At 40.5% G+C, this 15,917-nt stretch overlaps 1 protein-coding gene across 1 annotated transcript in view; it reads left to right on the plus strand.

Moving 5' to 3' along the window:
- Positions 1 to 260: 260 nt before the first annotated feature.
- The window catches only part of LOC310998679 (F-actin-uncapping protein LRRC16A-like), a 71,587-nt gene continuing 55,930 nt past the window's right edge, over positions 261 to 15,917 (plus strand). The window contains exons 1-2 of the mRNA XM_083988840.1: positions 261 to 382; positions 4,986 to 5,083. Of these exons, the coding sequence (XP_083844966.1) occupies positions 343 to 382; positions 4,986 to 5,083 (138 nt within the window). The 5' untranslated portion in view covers positions 261 to 342. The remainder of the gene's footprint in view (positions 383 to 4,985; positions 5,084 to 15,917) is intronic.

The raw sequence follows: 15,917 nt of genomic DNA on the forward strand, positions 1-15,917 counted from the left end.
GCTGCGTGAACGGTGGTCTTTTCATCTCGCTGAAGCGCAGACTCTGCGGGCTTTCAACATGATTTTAAGAGGACTTTAGCGGGATTTTCCTTTTCTTTTTTCTTATTCCCTACCAGACATTCTCTGAAGCTGGTTAAACCGAAAAGAGATGCGCCCAGTTAAACGCGGATACATTGTCCGGGCTACGCGAGGGGAGGAGAGGAGCATGTAACCGGGAGAAACGCACTGGCAGCGGCGGCGGCGGCACCACCTGACACTTCTGTCTCTCTCAACTGAGTATTTTAGGCTTCTCGATGCGTTGACTGAACTCTGGTCATTGGTTTGGCTTTTATCTCCAGCAAAATGAGCGAGGAAGTGTCAGAGGTCCCCAAAGAGCTTCTGGGTAAGAGCAGACACGGATCATTTGTAGCCATGTGTCCAGACAGGAACAATCACTGATAACTGCCTCCAATATGATTTCCTCTCAGGAGCTCACAGGCTGCAAGTGCTGCATGCTGTTCACAAGTTGTTGTTTTTTTGTGTGCAGAAACCTTATTGTAGCCCCATGCCTACAATATGTTGTATTCCTGTAATGCAGCTAACCATGTGCTGGGACACAATAGTAGTGTTATTGTCTTGTTGTGGATGTTACTAATATCCAACCATTATCCCCATAGGCCTAGTTTTTATTGTGATAAGTAGTACCCTTGATATTGGAGGAGCAAATCACATTTATTATTACATTTCCGCAAACAGGCAGTAATTAGTTCTGCACAAATCTTCACTAAGACTGTAAAAGCTTCAGCTGCAGCAAAGCCTGTAGCTGTGTCCATGCAGTGCTGCTGTTATTAACCAAGGTGCATTAAATATAAGCCTTCATTAGGGGGAAAAGACAAATAGTTCAGATGTGAGTGGTCAGCCTTGTCATCCCCCAGCACATAACTTACGGGATTAATCCCCCCTCCTCCTCCTCCTCCTTAGTCAGCATTGGTCCCTCCAAGTCTCTCCCTTGGAGTTTGAAGCCTCACCAGCCTGGTCCTGTTGGATAAAGTCTGCCATGTGTCTCTTGAATTCTTGTATTTGAGCTGATCCTGGACAAAGCTTACAGTCCTACAGGCTGTTTGGCTGAAGCTTGGGGTCTCTTTGTTTGGCAGTGTAGCTCAGTTTTTGACACCTCGGTGCAATGTTGAACTCACGCAAGCACTACTTTCCTCTTCATCTCTCGCATACAAACCTGTATCTTCCTTCAGTTCCCTGTCCCCCCCCCCCACCCCCCCCCTGTAAGAGACATAAAGACGGTGCATACAAGAGATGAGACTCGGAAAATGTTGCTAGGTCACACAGTCACTTGACCAGACATGTATTTACTTCCTGAGTCACTGAATTTTTCTGCCATTTTAGTCCATCAAAGTATCTGTGGGTCTTTTATATCCTTGCACACTCATGCAGCTCTCATGTGTTTCTGTGTTATCCAGCCTGCTTCTATTGCAGTTAGGAGCATGTCAGGTTGATATGGAAATTTCATCCTCTTGAAATCAGAGTATCGTGCTTAAAGACCTCTTTACATCCAGCTGTCCCTTTTTTAAGCAGCTTTGAGGTGTTCAAATCATCTTATATCATATTCTGCACATTTTCTATCAGCCTGTTCCAGAAATGTAATTTAAGCTACACAGTATTTGCACACTGATTTCTGTGATGACTGTTTTCAATGTGCTGTGCATTATGCAGTCTGACATGTTTGGTCTCATTAGACATTCTGGGATCTGAATTTAAAATGACTAACCCACCGCTGAATCTGTTTATAGGCGAATGTGGTAAGGACTTCTGTCTTCCACCTGAGTATTCTGTCCTCTGAAAAGTATTTTGGATGTGCACATCTTTTGTATGGCTTTGTAAAGACAATCTGGGTCCAAGGAGCTCATTGGTAGAGCTTTGCAGTGTCTTTAGCTCATATGATATAAATGATCAAGCACAGAATATATTTTACCCGTTATAGGAAGACCTTTTATAAGACCAGAAATACAAATTTTTCTCTAGTGGCTCAGCTTCCATGTAGGCGTTAAGTGAGCAAGCTTTCCATCTTCATCCTCCGTCTGAGAATTTCCCTGTCTCTAGCTGACTCATTTACCAAACACTGCACACTTAACCTATGTAATTTGTTTTGGCATGATCCTATTGCCATGTGGTGTTGTTGGGATGGGGATATAACCAGCCATTGTCTATCATTCATTCACTGGTGCTGGTGATTCACCGTCAGGCAGTAAACAAACAGACAAAAACATTGACGTAACAGAACATCGAGGTGCACACATTCAGATATTGTACTGCTAAAAAGAATATATCTCGGAAACATTTTCCATTAGGTAACAAAACAAAGACAGACTTGGTTTGCTCTTCCCTAATGGTCAACTACAGTCGTTTATGTCTGTGTGAGATTAATTAAAGTTAAAGAGACCTTTGAGTCAAAGAGTGTCGGACAGAGGAAGAGCACAACTGATACTGCTGACAGTTCAGTTATCACTGTGAGGCTGTGCGTTCATGTCATTGAGCTCGGACTTGCTCAGAATAACAAATGAACAAGGAGATGCAAAGGGGTCAGGTACGGTACTGATGTATTGTTAACAGGACAGAATAACAAAACAGACAAGGGCAGTTGCTGAACTTTCCTGTGATTTATAATGATTCAATTTATCTTTATGGTTAACCTTATTTGATATCTCTTGTTTTATCCATTGACTATGATAAATCATGACTCACGAGTTGTTTCTGATCGAACACCTTCAAAATGTCTGTCACATAATCCCCTCTGAAGTGATATCTAATGTCTGGTGTCTGACATCCTCAACACACAAATCTCAATTTAAGGGAAAGTGACTTTATGGGCTTGTGAATTGTTTGTTTAAGCTTTTACAAGCCCAAAGGTCTCCTATGTCCCAGCCCTACTCATGAGTCCTCACTGAAATGCAACCTTGTGTGACCCTGTGCACACACCTCAACCTCCCAATATGAACCACAGAGCAGCTGGCTAGTAAAATGTTAATGTGTTTTAATGTATTACCAGATGAAATTCTGTCTTGAACTTTGTCTGTGCTTGGTCCTGGATGGAAAAGGTTCCTGTCAGAATCTCATTTATAACTTTTCTACTCATTTGTTCACCCAGGCTCATTAAAACATCCATTTTGTGCAGAGTCCCACTGCTGACGTCACTGTAACTTATCTGGTATCTGGACTAGAGTTTAAAAAAAAAAATGCTGGACATTTTCAGTGGAGTGTCCTCAGCAAAGCTCCGGGGTGGCAGATGAACCATTTTGCACTTTGCCTAATTATTAGTTTTACTTTGATCTGATGATGGTGGTTGGAGGAAGCCTCTGGGTGAGGATGCATGCATGCCAGCACAGATGTACACACACAGAATATCTCTCTGTCTCAGCCACATGTGCACACACAGACTGTATCAGCTGCTGTGTGCTGGGTGAATGAGAGGCGTGGAGCGGTGGCTGACCCAGTTCTGCTCTCTAAGCCAGTTCTTCGGCTGTGGACGTTTCTATGGGTGTGAACAATCGATCTGAGCAGCCGAACACACACTCAGGATAATGCTCATTTAAGTCTATGGTGTATACATACTTTAGATTTGAGTCCAATTGTATATCATTGATTGATCTTTGGATTATTTGGATTTGATTGTTTAGTAATGATAAAGCAAATAATAAAGTAATAATGTAGCCGAAGAAAATAAGAAACATGGCTAAAAGCTGTGCCATGCTAGCAGCTTTACTTCAGCACAGTGATTTGAGCTATAATGCAGCCAAAACCAGCATGCTAACATGCTCACAATGACAAATTCTACCAAGTTAATGCAAAGCAGATATGTTTAAAATTCTCATCATCTTAGTTAACAGTGTTGCCATGCCCACATTCACCATCTTGCAGAACTGAGGCGAATGGGAATGCCATCCATTTCCATTATAATTCCTGGCTATCCATCCATGAGTTGCTGACATGTTTTCCCCAAATGTCACCTCATAGTGGCACTATAGGAAGTCGGGGAATCACCAAAGTCTGTAGGATCCATCCTCAGGGGATAATACATTTTTCTAGAAAATACCTTTGGGATGCATCCAATAGCTGTTGAGGTATTTTAGTTCAGACCAACATGGTGGAACAACAGACCAAGCAGTCGAGCAGCATTGCCCTCTTAGGAGCCATCCTGCTAGATTGGCCAAAAGCACGCTCAATCAGCCTAAGAAGACATTTTCAAATGATATGTTTTTTTTGATACAGTCCAAAACTCAAAAATATTATTGATGTGCAACAGAGAAAAGCACCAACTCGTCATAGAGGCTGGATCAAATGAGCAAATCTTTGGCATTTTTGCCCGATAAACGATCAGAATTGTTGTTGACTAATTCAGTGTTGAGCCAAGAGTGTTAGCATTATTACAGATAAATATTTATACAATGACATGTGCATGGGATTTTTCAGTTTACTCTTGCCACTGACTGTGGAACTCTGTGTATTTGGTGTCGGCATTACTGGTGACAATTTCACATCTCATCCCTCAGAAGAGAGACTCTTGATGTGCAAATTAAATGGAAACTAGAGGAAAGATCTTTCCTCCTGTGGCGTGTTACAATTGGGCTTGATACATTTTTTATAAAATATGTTATTTCTAATCAGCAGATATGGGGTATTAGCCCCCCTGAGGCAGAGCAGCAGTGATTTGTGCTCTGCTGAAAAAGTCAAAATGTTGAAAATCAGACTTGACTTGAGCTTTTGATTTGGATTGAATCTGTCTTAGGAGTGTGTGGGAAAGAAGAAAAATGCTTTTGTAATGTATTATGAATTACTTTGTCTTTGCCTCACTTGAAATTCTGTTTTTGTGTTTTTTCTCTCTAATTAAACCACTGTCAAAAATCATTTTCAATTCAATGCACGTATGCCTTCAATCTCATAGATAAGTTTAAATCTCTCCTCATTTGATCCTCTCCTCTTTTTTCTCTGTGTAGAGAGTGTGAGGGATGCATTGGGGAGGAAGGTGAAGCTGTCGCTGAGGAAGAGAGTCAAACTGGAGATCAAAGGAGACAAGACGGAGAACAGAGTCTTGGTGAGTCAACTTGTGCTGCTCTAAAGCTACTTTTTCATTAAGAGGAGTAAAATCATTCTCTTTCTTTCCCTTACGGGTTTTCTCTGTGTCTGAAATGTGCGGACGGTTCTCACTTAAAAACGTCAAAACCTTCACCACTTTGCAGCCATCCATTTCACCGCTCTGGGGTAATTTCCAAAAAAACAAAGTTAGAAACAGTGCTGCAGCATTGCAGTTTTGGGAACGTTTCAAAACAATTTCCTGAAAGCATCATTATTTACACTGGCTTTAGAGGGACTGGCATGATCTGTCCTGCAGAGAGGTTTTCTCTCACACTTGAATCTTTGCTCATTCATAAGACAGATTTGTAAATGATTGCTTGTATGCTCGCCAAAGATTTCAACAATCTTCTGCAAATTGCACAAGAAAGTGTTGCACAAGATCTAAAGGATTAATGAATATATCACTCTTTGATGAATCAGACTCAGTTGTGAAAGTAGTGGACTTCCACAGTTGGCCACAACTTTTGCACCATTTCTTTTGAACTACTTTTTGTTGGCAAATTTGCACCATTAAAACTACTGTATGCCAAATTAGCTATTGGTAGTTCATGATTGCAGTGTACCTCAGGGGGTGTGCATGTGACTATCAATGTAATACTGAAGAAAAAGTCAAAATGTGATGAGTCTCAGGCAGGTTGCTTAGAGAAAAGGAAAAAAAAGTGGATTAATTGGCGCTTATTCACATTATGGAAATAAGATTGAAGAAATGTAAGCCACATATGTGTATTATACCTTCATTTTTAGATTTGAATTGGTTTTGGCTATAGGAATATGATTTTGAGACACTGCAGCAAGTGCAAGTGGAAGTGTTTTCATACTTAATACTTTTATACTGTAGTCTGCCTACACTGACATGGCTGCTGCCGCCGCCCACAGTTTGAAAACCTCTGGGTCATGCTGTCATTTCCAAAGGTCTTTGCCACAGTGAACAATAATAGCCCCAGCTAAAGTTAAACACTCTGACTCAGGGCTGAGGTAATTCATTCATCATGTCACACCTGTGACTGTGCACCCCCATCAGCCCCTCAGTCAGTCTATTGGACAGGTAGAAATAGCAGCTCAGACCATTAACTTTTGCCCACGGAGCCAGTAAGCCCACAGAATGCTAAATAATTAATACCTGGTAGATCATTAAACATGCATATTGGACCTTTCTGGGCTTAAAAAGGCAAAGGAGCCGAGATTAGAACAGCTCCCTCAGTAAATCAGTGTCAGAGTAGGGTCCATAAAAGTTTGTGGTTGTATCAGAAAGCTTTCAGTCACTGTGAACAACGTTTAATATGTGTGGCTTTGGGTTGAAATGGCTGGAGCCTTTTAGTTATACAACTCTCAGTGGAATGAGAAGCTTTTAGGCATACAGCTCTGTGTGGACTCAACAAAGAAGTTAGGAAGTTTAAAAGCTTTGTGAGGAAAACCAGAGGAGGTTTGTCCTAGCATGTGTTATTGTCACATATTAACTCAGCTAACAGCCAGATCCCCTGGGCATGACGGCGCTTATATTACTTTTTTAAAAACCCGAACATCCAGGATTCCAGACACTTGTAGTTACTGCGGGAACTTAAATGACACAGGAGCCGTCTGGGGACACAGGCAGAGAAATGAAGAGATTCACTATCACATCTCCCGCTCTTGCTAAATGATCTGGGACCACGCTGTGGTGGAAGCAGCGGGAGGGAAAGGGGGAGTTTCTGTGATGGGAAATTACACTTGTCAGTTTATGTAATTTTATCATTAATAGGAGACACATCAGTACCTCTGAAATCTGGACCCACCAGTGTTTTATCAGCAAGGAATATGGGCATGGAGTATGAGATTGACAGCCAAATTCATTTAAAGCTCTATATTCAGGGATTTTTTTCCAAAGAGACTCCCCTAGTGTTCTAGTTTATTTCAATATCATGCGAGAAAGCATTCATTTTGAAGTGATTAGATTTATTTTTTCCCTTGGAACCAGTGCCGAATCTATTCAATCCAAAAAATTTTAACAAAATAGCAAAAAACTATTATTTTACAATCTAGTCCCATTCAGTCAAGTTCTCAGTTTGAGGCTGACTCTTTGGCGTGTGACTATGACAACAATGTCAGCACGTGGGAGGTGGAGACAGAGTCTAGTAGTGCCCCAACACACGTACACTGAACAATGTAAAGAAGTGGGAGTCGGTGCTGGGAAGTGAGGAATTCCAGTGGAGTGGTTCTGGTATTTCATCCAGACGCAGAGCATGAGAATGACTCTGTGAGTTTGTATCAACGCTCTGCTTGACCGGACTGAACAAATAAACCAGTGTTTGTAGCACTGCAGAGAAACCGACCCAGAGGAACTGATTATGGAGGAAGTGGCTCTGAGGGAAAACAAACATGTCATGGAATTTCAACCCGTGAGTGTTGTAGTATCTCTAATGTTGGACGCGATGAAAGAGCCGTGTATTTACAGGTTGTGTTAAGATCGGATGTTGTAATCAAATTAAATCTGGATTGAAACACAAGTCTTCAGTTTTTGTGGAGAAGCGTACACATGATGCAGCAAAATATTAACATCCCACCGGGATACCAACCCTGACACGGCAGCAGCCTCACTTTATTTTTCATAATAAAAAATGAGAATTAAACAGTATACCAAACACATCTGACATGAACAAAAATAAGATTAGTGGATTTGGTAACAGAACAAGCATGAAATAACCATAGCAAACAGGATTACAATAACAACATAGGGCACAAAATAAATGAATAATAAATAAAAAAACAGAGGCGTTACAAAAATGTGATTATGCAGGGAATGAAATCACAGTTGAATGTGTCAGTGAGTCAGAAGGTGAAATAGAGTAAAAGTGGGTGCTTGTGCATGTTTGTGGAGAGAGTGAGACAATGAGGGCGGGCAGATTGTGTCCGATCTTTTTAGCAGCTGAAAGCAGTATCAGCAGTCTGTCAGACGCTCGGCCACTTTGTCGTGTCTGTGTGACTAAGCAGAGGAAAACTTCAACTGATTAATTAATTCTGCCGTGTGCTCACCTGTGGGTGTGATATGTAAACCCTGAACCTCAGGCGATGTGTCTGTGTCGAAACACAGTGGAGGTGTCAATCAGAGCTTGTTTTGTTTCACCAGTCCAGACCCATGACATCTTACAGCAATAAAAAACTGTTTTGAAGTTGTATTTATCAGACAGAAAACATGGAGGTAGTCAAGATGTCATATTAAATTTCATGTCAAGTTTGACATAGTGTTGTGCTCCATGAAGGGTGTACGTATGTTGTTTGAAATCACTGTGTAATCAATTGTAACTATATAATGAATAGAAAGCGTCTGCCATTGTTAAACTTCCAGCAGTCTGAAGCATAAGCTGTGTGAGAATGTCTGTCCCAATGTTGTATTACCAAGTATAAATCGCCTCAAATGTCAAACACACAGGCAATCCATCTTCGCTGAGACTCACAGTCCACATTTGATTGTTCTTTGTTGACATTTATTGAGCTTTCCCTGTCAGGCTGCTGCAGCCATGTACACTACAGAGCTGGATTCACCTCAGACAATGCAGGACATCCATCTATAGTAGAAAGTAAACAGATAATGAAGGGAGAAATATGGTTATTTCAGCTATCAATTCACCACTCTGTCAAATACGCACAAGGCTTTCCCCCCTTTTTCCCCGCCTAACTTCACTCAGAGTGGGAGTGGAGCACTACAGTGCCCCGGGCATCTCTTAAGCACACTAAAGCTTGATAGATACAGTCATCTCCCTCCTTTGAAGACGGAAGGATGAAGGAGGTAGAGATAATAACATCAGTCCATCAAACAAACCCCGGGGAAGAGGAGAGTGGAATGGAGGGAGGATGGGACCGAGAGGGAGAGGAAAATGGGCAATGAGACACTCGGTACAGGACAGAGGGCACGGAGGCAACAAGGAAAAACAGAAGAATCATTAAGAACAACAGCTGTGAGCTGTGAAAGTCTCACAGTGTGTGACAGACAGAGACCATCAGTCACTTTGGACCAGACTGAAATATCTAAACAGCTTTTGGCTGAATTGCCCAAAACCACAGGATAGAGTTTCATGGACCCCAGAGAGTGAATCTAAATTAATCTTTTCTTCTCTCGCAGGGGTTGAACTTTTAGTTTAGTTTTTTTTTTTTCAGTACCATATCTCAATAACAAACGGGATGAATCCCATTGACTTGGGCTATCCCAGGGATTTTCCTTTAGACCTTGTGTTTCTTTGGATTGTGATGCAGTTATGACATCTATGATCTCTTTGGTGTGAATTTGAATTGTTAGAATAGAATTAGTCAATTTATGGTTAAATTAATTGACAAAATTCAAAGTTTGTACTATATATTTGGGTTGTGCACAACTAATTACATCTCCATTGGCTGAACTATACATTCTGTTTAGACCTAATAAATAAATGTTAACAGACAAACATGCCAAAATAAGAGAGTAAACATGTGTCTGCTTAACATCACAAAGTCAAAAAAACAAAACAACATCATTGTTGAACGTGATCCAGATTTTGCAAACCGCACAAATGGAAACCGTCTTGTCTGGTGATGAGGGTGTGAACAGCAGTAGGATTTTCAGTCTGACTGAGCCAATATGAAAGCAGAACAGCTTGACTCCCATGATTCAAGCTGACCTAGAGACTATAGTCCTCTCTGATGTCCTGCCATTAGTAACTCATTGACAAACCCTTGGCTGCCACTGACAACAACAATACTGGAGGGGTGGTGTATGGTCCAACTTCCTCTTGACCTCCTGCTGTAGATAAATGAAACTGTATGTGTGTTTGTCTAAGCCAGAGACCGTCATCCACAGTTTACTACTTTATCTCATTGTTTGCTTAGCTTGTGGCAGTGTGTTAACACAGCAAAGATGACACAGTGGGAGACAAAGTGGCTACACATCAAAACCATTAGATGCAGAGGGACCGATTTTAATCTTATTGCACTGTCACATGACTCTGCAACTAACTAATCATTGAAACTGCAGATATACTGTACATGCAATCTGTTTTGCAGGTATTTTGTGTCACACAAAATTATGTCCTCTGGGTATCTATTATCTGATACAGCTTTGTAAAGCATTGTTTATAACAGTCTCACATGAGAACCATGCACCCAGTAAGAAACTAAAGAATCCTGAAGCATTTTTACAACACGCCTACAAATATTTAGCAAATTTCTATTATCCATTTCTTTTTTTGACAAGAACAATATGTATTCTGCCGTTGGTCCTGAGTCGCTTAATAGAAAATGCTGTTTTACTGCCCTCTTTTTTTACTCTAAAAGACTCTTGCCCAACTTGTCTTTCTCACGATCCTCTTTCATTCCTTTAAACCCACAGGGTCTGTCATTAGGGACACTGAGAAAATAGTGGTGACAAAACTCTGTGCTCCCAGATGATCACCTGTAATGCTCTCCCTTGGGAACCTGCACTCCTCCACTATCTGTCGTTAGAGCTACTAAAAAGTCTTGCTTAAAGGCTGCAGAGGAAGAATCATCCACACTTCAATTTCCTTATAATAATAGACTCAGTCAGTAGGCATCCTGTCCTTGCTATCGGCTGTTTCTCTATTCAAAAATGTTTTAAAAAATAGTTGTGAGTATACTGCCACTTTTACATTTTACAATATTTTTAGCTGTGGTTTGTCACTTTGCTGTATATTGTCCTGTGATCACGAATACTCTACAATAACAGTAGATGCCAGAAAATAGTCATGTGAGCGATAGGGTAGCTATATTTTTGTATAATAGTATGTTCATAATTGATAATGCAAAATATTCCACATTAATGTTCAAAGTCATACAACATAACATAATAGTAGCACCATAGATACTTTTATTGTGTGGAATATTTATGTTATTTATCTAGGCTATTGTACATTTAAAACCTATAATACAATGCATGGTTGTGTTTTCTTGTGTACAATGAGAGACCGTATCATTACTGTTTCAGCTGAGTGCACTGTACTATAGCGAGCAGTCAGCTTGTCTCTCTGTTGTTGTATCAGCTCAATGCATCATGATGCAGGGATGTAATATTCCTTTTCTTTTCTGTTATTTTGCTACAAGTCATTCAGTTGGTGTTTGCGTGTAGAGAATCCAGGTCACTTCCCAGCAAAATAAATCTGTTTCTAGTTTTGCTGTAGTTTTTGTGGCTTGGCATCATTTTGTAAACACAATTTGCGCTCAAACTTTTGCTCGGTTGAATGGACATGAACATTGAAAATACTCTTTTTTTATTCTTTTTTTCCCCTCCAGAGTTCAGCCTGAGTTCAAACAGCTATAACGTTGTGAGCCACACAATCATTGTGTCTATTAAATACTTAAACCTACTTGAAGGTCCTATGTGTTCTCTATCATAATGCTGTGGTGATTATTAACATAATTGGGGTGACATTCAGAGCTAACCAGGCAGAATAAATGTGTCAAACAGGTCACTATTCCCCTGCTGAGTACACCGCAGTCACTATATAATCCACTATAGTTTTGCCTGTAATGGTTTGTGTTTGGTCATAGGGACTTGATTGGACTCTTCAATTTGTTTAAGCATTTTAAAGTGTTTTTTCTGGCTTATGATGCTGAAGCAGGTTAAAGTTGAAGTGGAAAATAAACAAAAGCATTAATAAACTATTCAGGTTTGCTCAGACCATAGGCAGGCAACAAAACATGACAGATATGTGACACTGATCGCGGTCTCTTTGTCTTAAAGTCTGAATGCTCTAAAAACAGCACATACTCTATATTGAGAAGCTGGAACCAGTGACTGGGGGAAAAAAGCAAATTAATCACCACTTAATTGTTTTAGTTCTGCAAAAGCTGTTACAACAGATCCTGTGATGAGAAGTTTTGCATGTGGCTTGTGTGTGGATCACACTTTAATGTGTTACAATCACAGGACCATACAGTTTCCAATTCACGTCACGTACAGTAGAGCGTGAGAGACTCGGACACATACGCACTCCAGCACAGACAAGGCTCAGTCAGCACTGGTGGGGTTTTCCACCTAGATGCTGTGAGACATCAGTGTCAACTTGGTTCTCCCTTCACACACATTAAAATATGGATATATTTAAACATTTAGTGTTCCCAGCCTGAAATAATCTCATTAGGTACACTTCCCTGATTCTTGCCAAACAGAGCGATGTGTCTTTTCCACATGTATTTATGTTGGATGAAGGAACGTAAAACACTCTTAGCAGTGATAAGGGTTATAAACAGAAGTCAAATTCAATCCTTTCCCATGTATTGATTTGTGGCAGCTATAGTCACCATTGACCATCATCTATTAATCATTTATGGTCTTCACTGTCATCTGCTGTGGTGGAGGAAGTTGGGCTGCTTACTCAGTGTACACACACACACACACACACGCACGCACACGCACACACACAATAACTGAAGTACTGAAGACAACTATTAGTGAACTTACAGTGCAGTTAAATATAAAAGGTCAAGTATAACTTAATGAACTCACCTGTTCAACAAGCAACGGACATTGTGCTGGTTAAGGTAACAGAAAATTGTTAGGAGCTGTCTGTACAGTATATGAGTAACTGATTACAGTTCACCATGAATCTTAAAATATGGCCAACTGTTGTAAACTGAGCAGCTGGATGAGACAAACCAGCCTAACCACTTAGTAAACTGGATCATAAGCACATGAAGGATTACTGAATTTATAATTGTTGTCTACAAGGATTCATTAGAAGCCAGAGTGTTTTAATTGCCTTTGTTCTTGTAGCTACTAATTACTCTCATAAAGCCATGAAGTGCTGCTGTTTACATTGAATAAGTGTATGAATCTGGGTTTGTTGACCTTGCCAGTGCGTCATTTAGGTTTTCTGGAGCAAAACTGATCATATGGATTAGTCAACTGTTCAATAAAATTGTTGATTAATTAATCTTTAGAAAAGTAGTGGCAGCCCCGCTTGTGATTCCTCTCAGCTTGGAGCTGGTGCTGTTGTCAGTGCCATCTGTCAGAATAGGCTGGATGCATGATGCTGGTTTAGGTCAGTCAGAGTCTAAAGTAATCTCAGCTCTAGCTGCATTTGCACCACATTATCGGACTGTTTTTGTTCTTCTTGACTGGGTTGGTTTCTGTAAAGTGCTGGAACTGATTCACCTGAACGAGCAGGTTAATGAGGAGGAATTCAGCATGTGGTTGGTTCTCAGTGTGTGTGAGTGCTGGGTCTGACTCTGTTGTTCTGTTGCATAGTGGACTGTCTTTCTTTATTGCAAAGCACCAGTCACCAGAGATTACAACAATGTAGTCTATACCATCCTGGGGAAAGTGAAGAGAGAAAAATATGTATGAAAACAATTGATTATTTAAAATGAATCCACTCTTCACTTGTTTATAATTATTATTCAAATATTTTTATTGATTTTCACATTATACACTCACAGTAGAACTCAATACCCCAGACAAGAGGGAAAGCAAAAATAAATAAATAAATGAAATGAAGTATATAAATGACAATAATGCAATATTCATAGTAATACTGATAATTGAAAATAAATGAAAAATCAGGAGAATAAACAGACGTTACTCAGTATCAACAAAGTAGTCAAATAAACACGCATATATATGTATGCATACACATAACTACAGAGTAATGTATAGACACAGAAACATAAAAATAAATAAATAAATAAAGGGGGGGGGGGGGGGGGGGGGTTGGCTACACTATGTTAAGGGGAATTCATCTTCAAAGTACGATAGGAATGGTTGCCAGACTTTATAATATCTATGTGTAGTGCCCCGGGCAGTGTATTTAAGTTGTTCAAGTTTGAGGTGGGACATCACGTCCTCCACCCACCGCCTATGAGAGGGGGGCATGACCTTCTTCCAACTAAGGAGTATCAGACGTCGAGCTAGCAGAGTGGAGAACGCTATAGCCTCAGCCTGGTGCCTAGATATTGGTGTCTCCTGAGGGACGACCCCAAATAATGCAGTCAATGGGTTGGGACTGATAACTTTATTACACATGTATGAAAATGTATCAAATATATTTGTCCAAAATAGCTCTAGTTTCGGGCAAAACCAAAACATATGACTGAGGCTAGCTGGGTCTTGCCTGCATCTGATGCAAGTTGGGTCTAAGCCAGGGTAGAGTTTGGCTAGCTTACTCGCAGATAAATGCAGCCTGTGCAGAACCTTAAATTGCAGCAGCCCATGCCGGATACAAATTGAGGAAGAGTGTATCAATGTAATTGCTGCCTGCCAGTTTACGTCTGCAATGGTGGTTCCTAATTCCACCTCCCACTGCCTTGCTAAACGGTTAAGTGATACGACTGCAACCCTCTGGATATTATCATACAACACAGACACCAGACCTCTGTCAACTGGATCTATGGTCAGACATTCATCTATCCATGTCCTCTGAGGGGTTGTCAAAGAGAAGTGTTTTTTAACATAACTCCGCACCTGTAGATATCTAAAGAAATGTGACTGAGGGATGCTGAAGTCTTTCTTTAACTGTTCAAAGGAAATGAAGTGCCCTTCCTTAAAAAGGTCCATCACACATTTAATCCCTCTCCTATGCCACAATTGAAAAGATGGATCTGTGAGAGATGGAGCAAAATTGATGTTCGCTAGAATAGGGGAAGTGACAAGAGCTTGTTTATGCTTAAAATGAATCCTAAACTGCGACCATATCTTCAGGCAGCCAGAAATTATTGGGTTGTTCGTCCAACAACGTTTACTTAAAGGTAGTGGGGAACAAATTAAAGAGCGGAGCGAAACTGGATTACTCGAATGCTGTTCCATCTGACACCATACTGGAGACTCATCATCTGATGCATCAGAGACCCAGAATATAAGTTTGTGGATATTGGCCGCCCAGTAATAATACAGAAAATTGGGTAGGGACAGCCCACCATCTCCCTTCTGTCTTTCCAAATATTCCTTCCGTATTCTGGGTACTTTTTTATTCCAAATAAAAGTTGATATGAGCTTATTTAAGTCCTTAAAAAAGGATTTAGGTATAAAGACTGGTATTGCTTGGAACAGAAATAAAAATCTGGGCATGATAGTCATTTTTACTGAGTTAATCCTTCCGGCAAGTGACAAAGGGAGGGTTGACCATCTCTCCATGTCCTGTTTAGCTTTGTTAAACACTGTTTTGAAATTGCTGTCAAATAGATCCCTATACTTTTGAGTGACACAAACCCCCAGGTAAGTAAAACTATCCTTATTGACAGAGAAAGGGAAGTCCTGGAATGACATCTGGCGTGCTTTGTCGTTTATGGGAAATAAAACGCTTTTAGTTAAATTTAATTTATAACCTGAAACTTGACCAAATATAGTGATAAGCTCAAGAGCAATAGGGATAGTAGTACATGGGTCCGAGAGAAAGAGGATAAGGTCATCTGCATAAAGAGATACTTTATGTGAATGCCCTGACCTTTGTATTCCAATCAGGTTAGTGGTCTTCCTTAACATTATTGCCAGGGGCTCGATGGCAATATCAAATATCTGGGGGCTCAAGGGACACCCTTGTCTTGTCCCTCGCGAGAGAGGGAAATAATCTGATATTATCTTGTTCGTTCTCACGGAGGCATGAGGTGCCGTATAGAGAATTTTAATCCATGAACAGAAAGTAGGACCAAAGCCAAATCTATCTAGCGCGGTGAACAGGTAGTTATATTCAATCCTGTCAAACGCTTTTTGCGCATCTAAGGACAGTATTAGCTCTGGCTCAACATTATTAGGTTGGTATATAATGTTGAATACTCGGCGAAGGTTGCTTGATAGTTGTCTGCCTACGATAAAACCCGTCTGATCAGGGTGGATCAGT

The sequence above is a fragment of the Trachurus trachurus genome, assembly GCF_905171665.1.
Source record: "Trachurus trachurus genome assembly, chromosome: 16".
Taxonomy (NCBI): domain Eukaryota; kingdom Metazoa; phylum Chordata; class Actinopteri; order Carangiformes; family Carangidae; genus Trachurus; species Trachurus trachurus.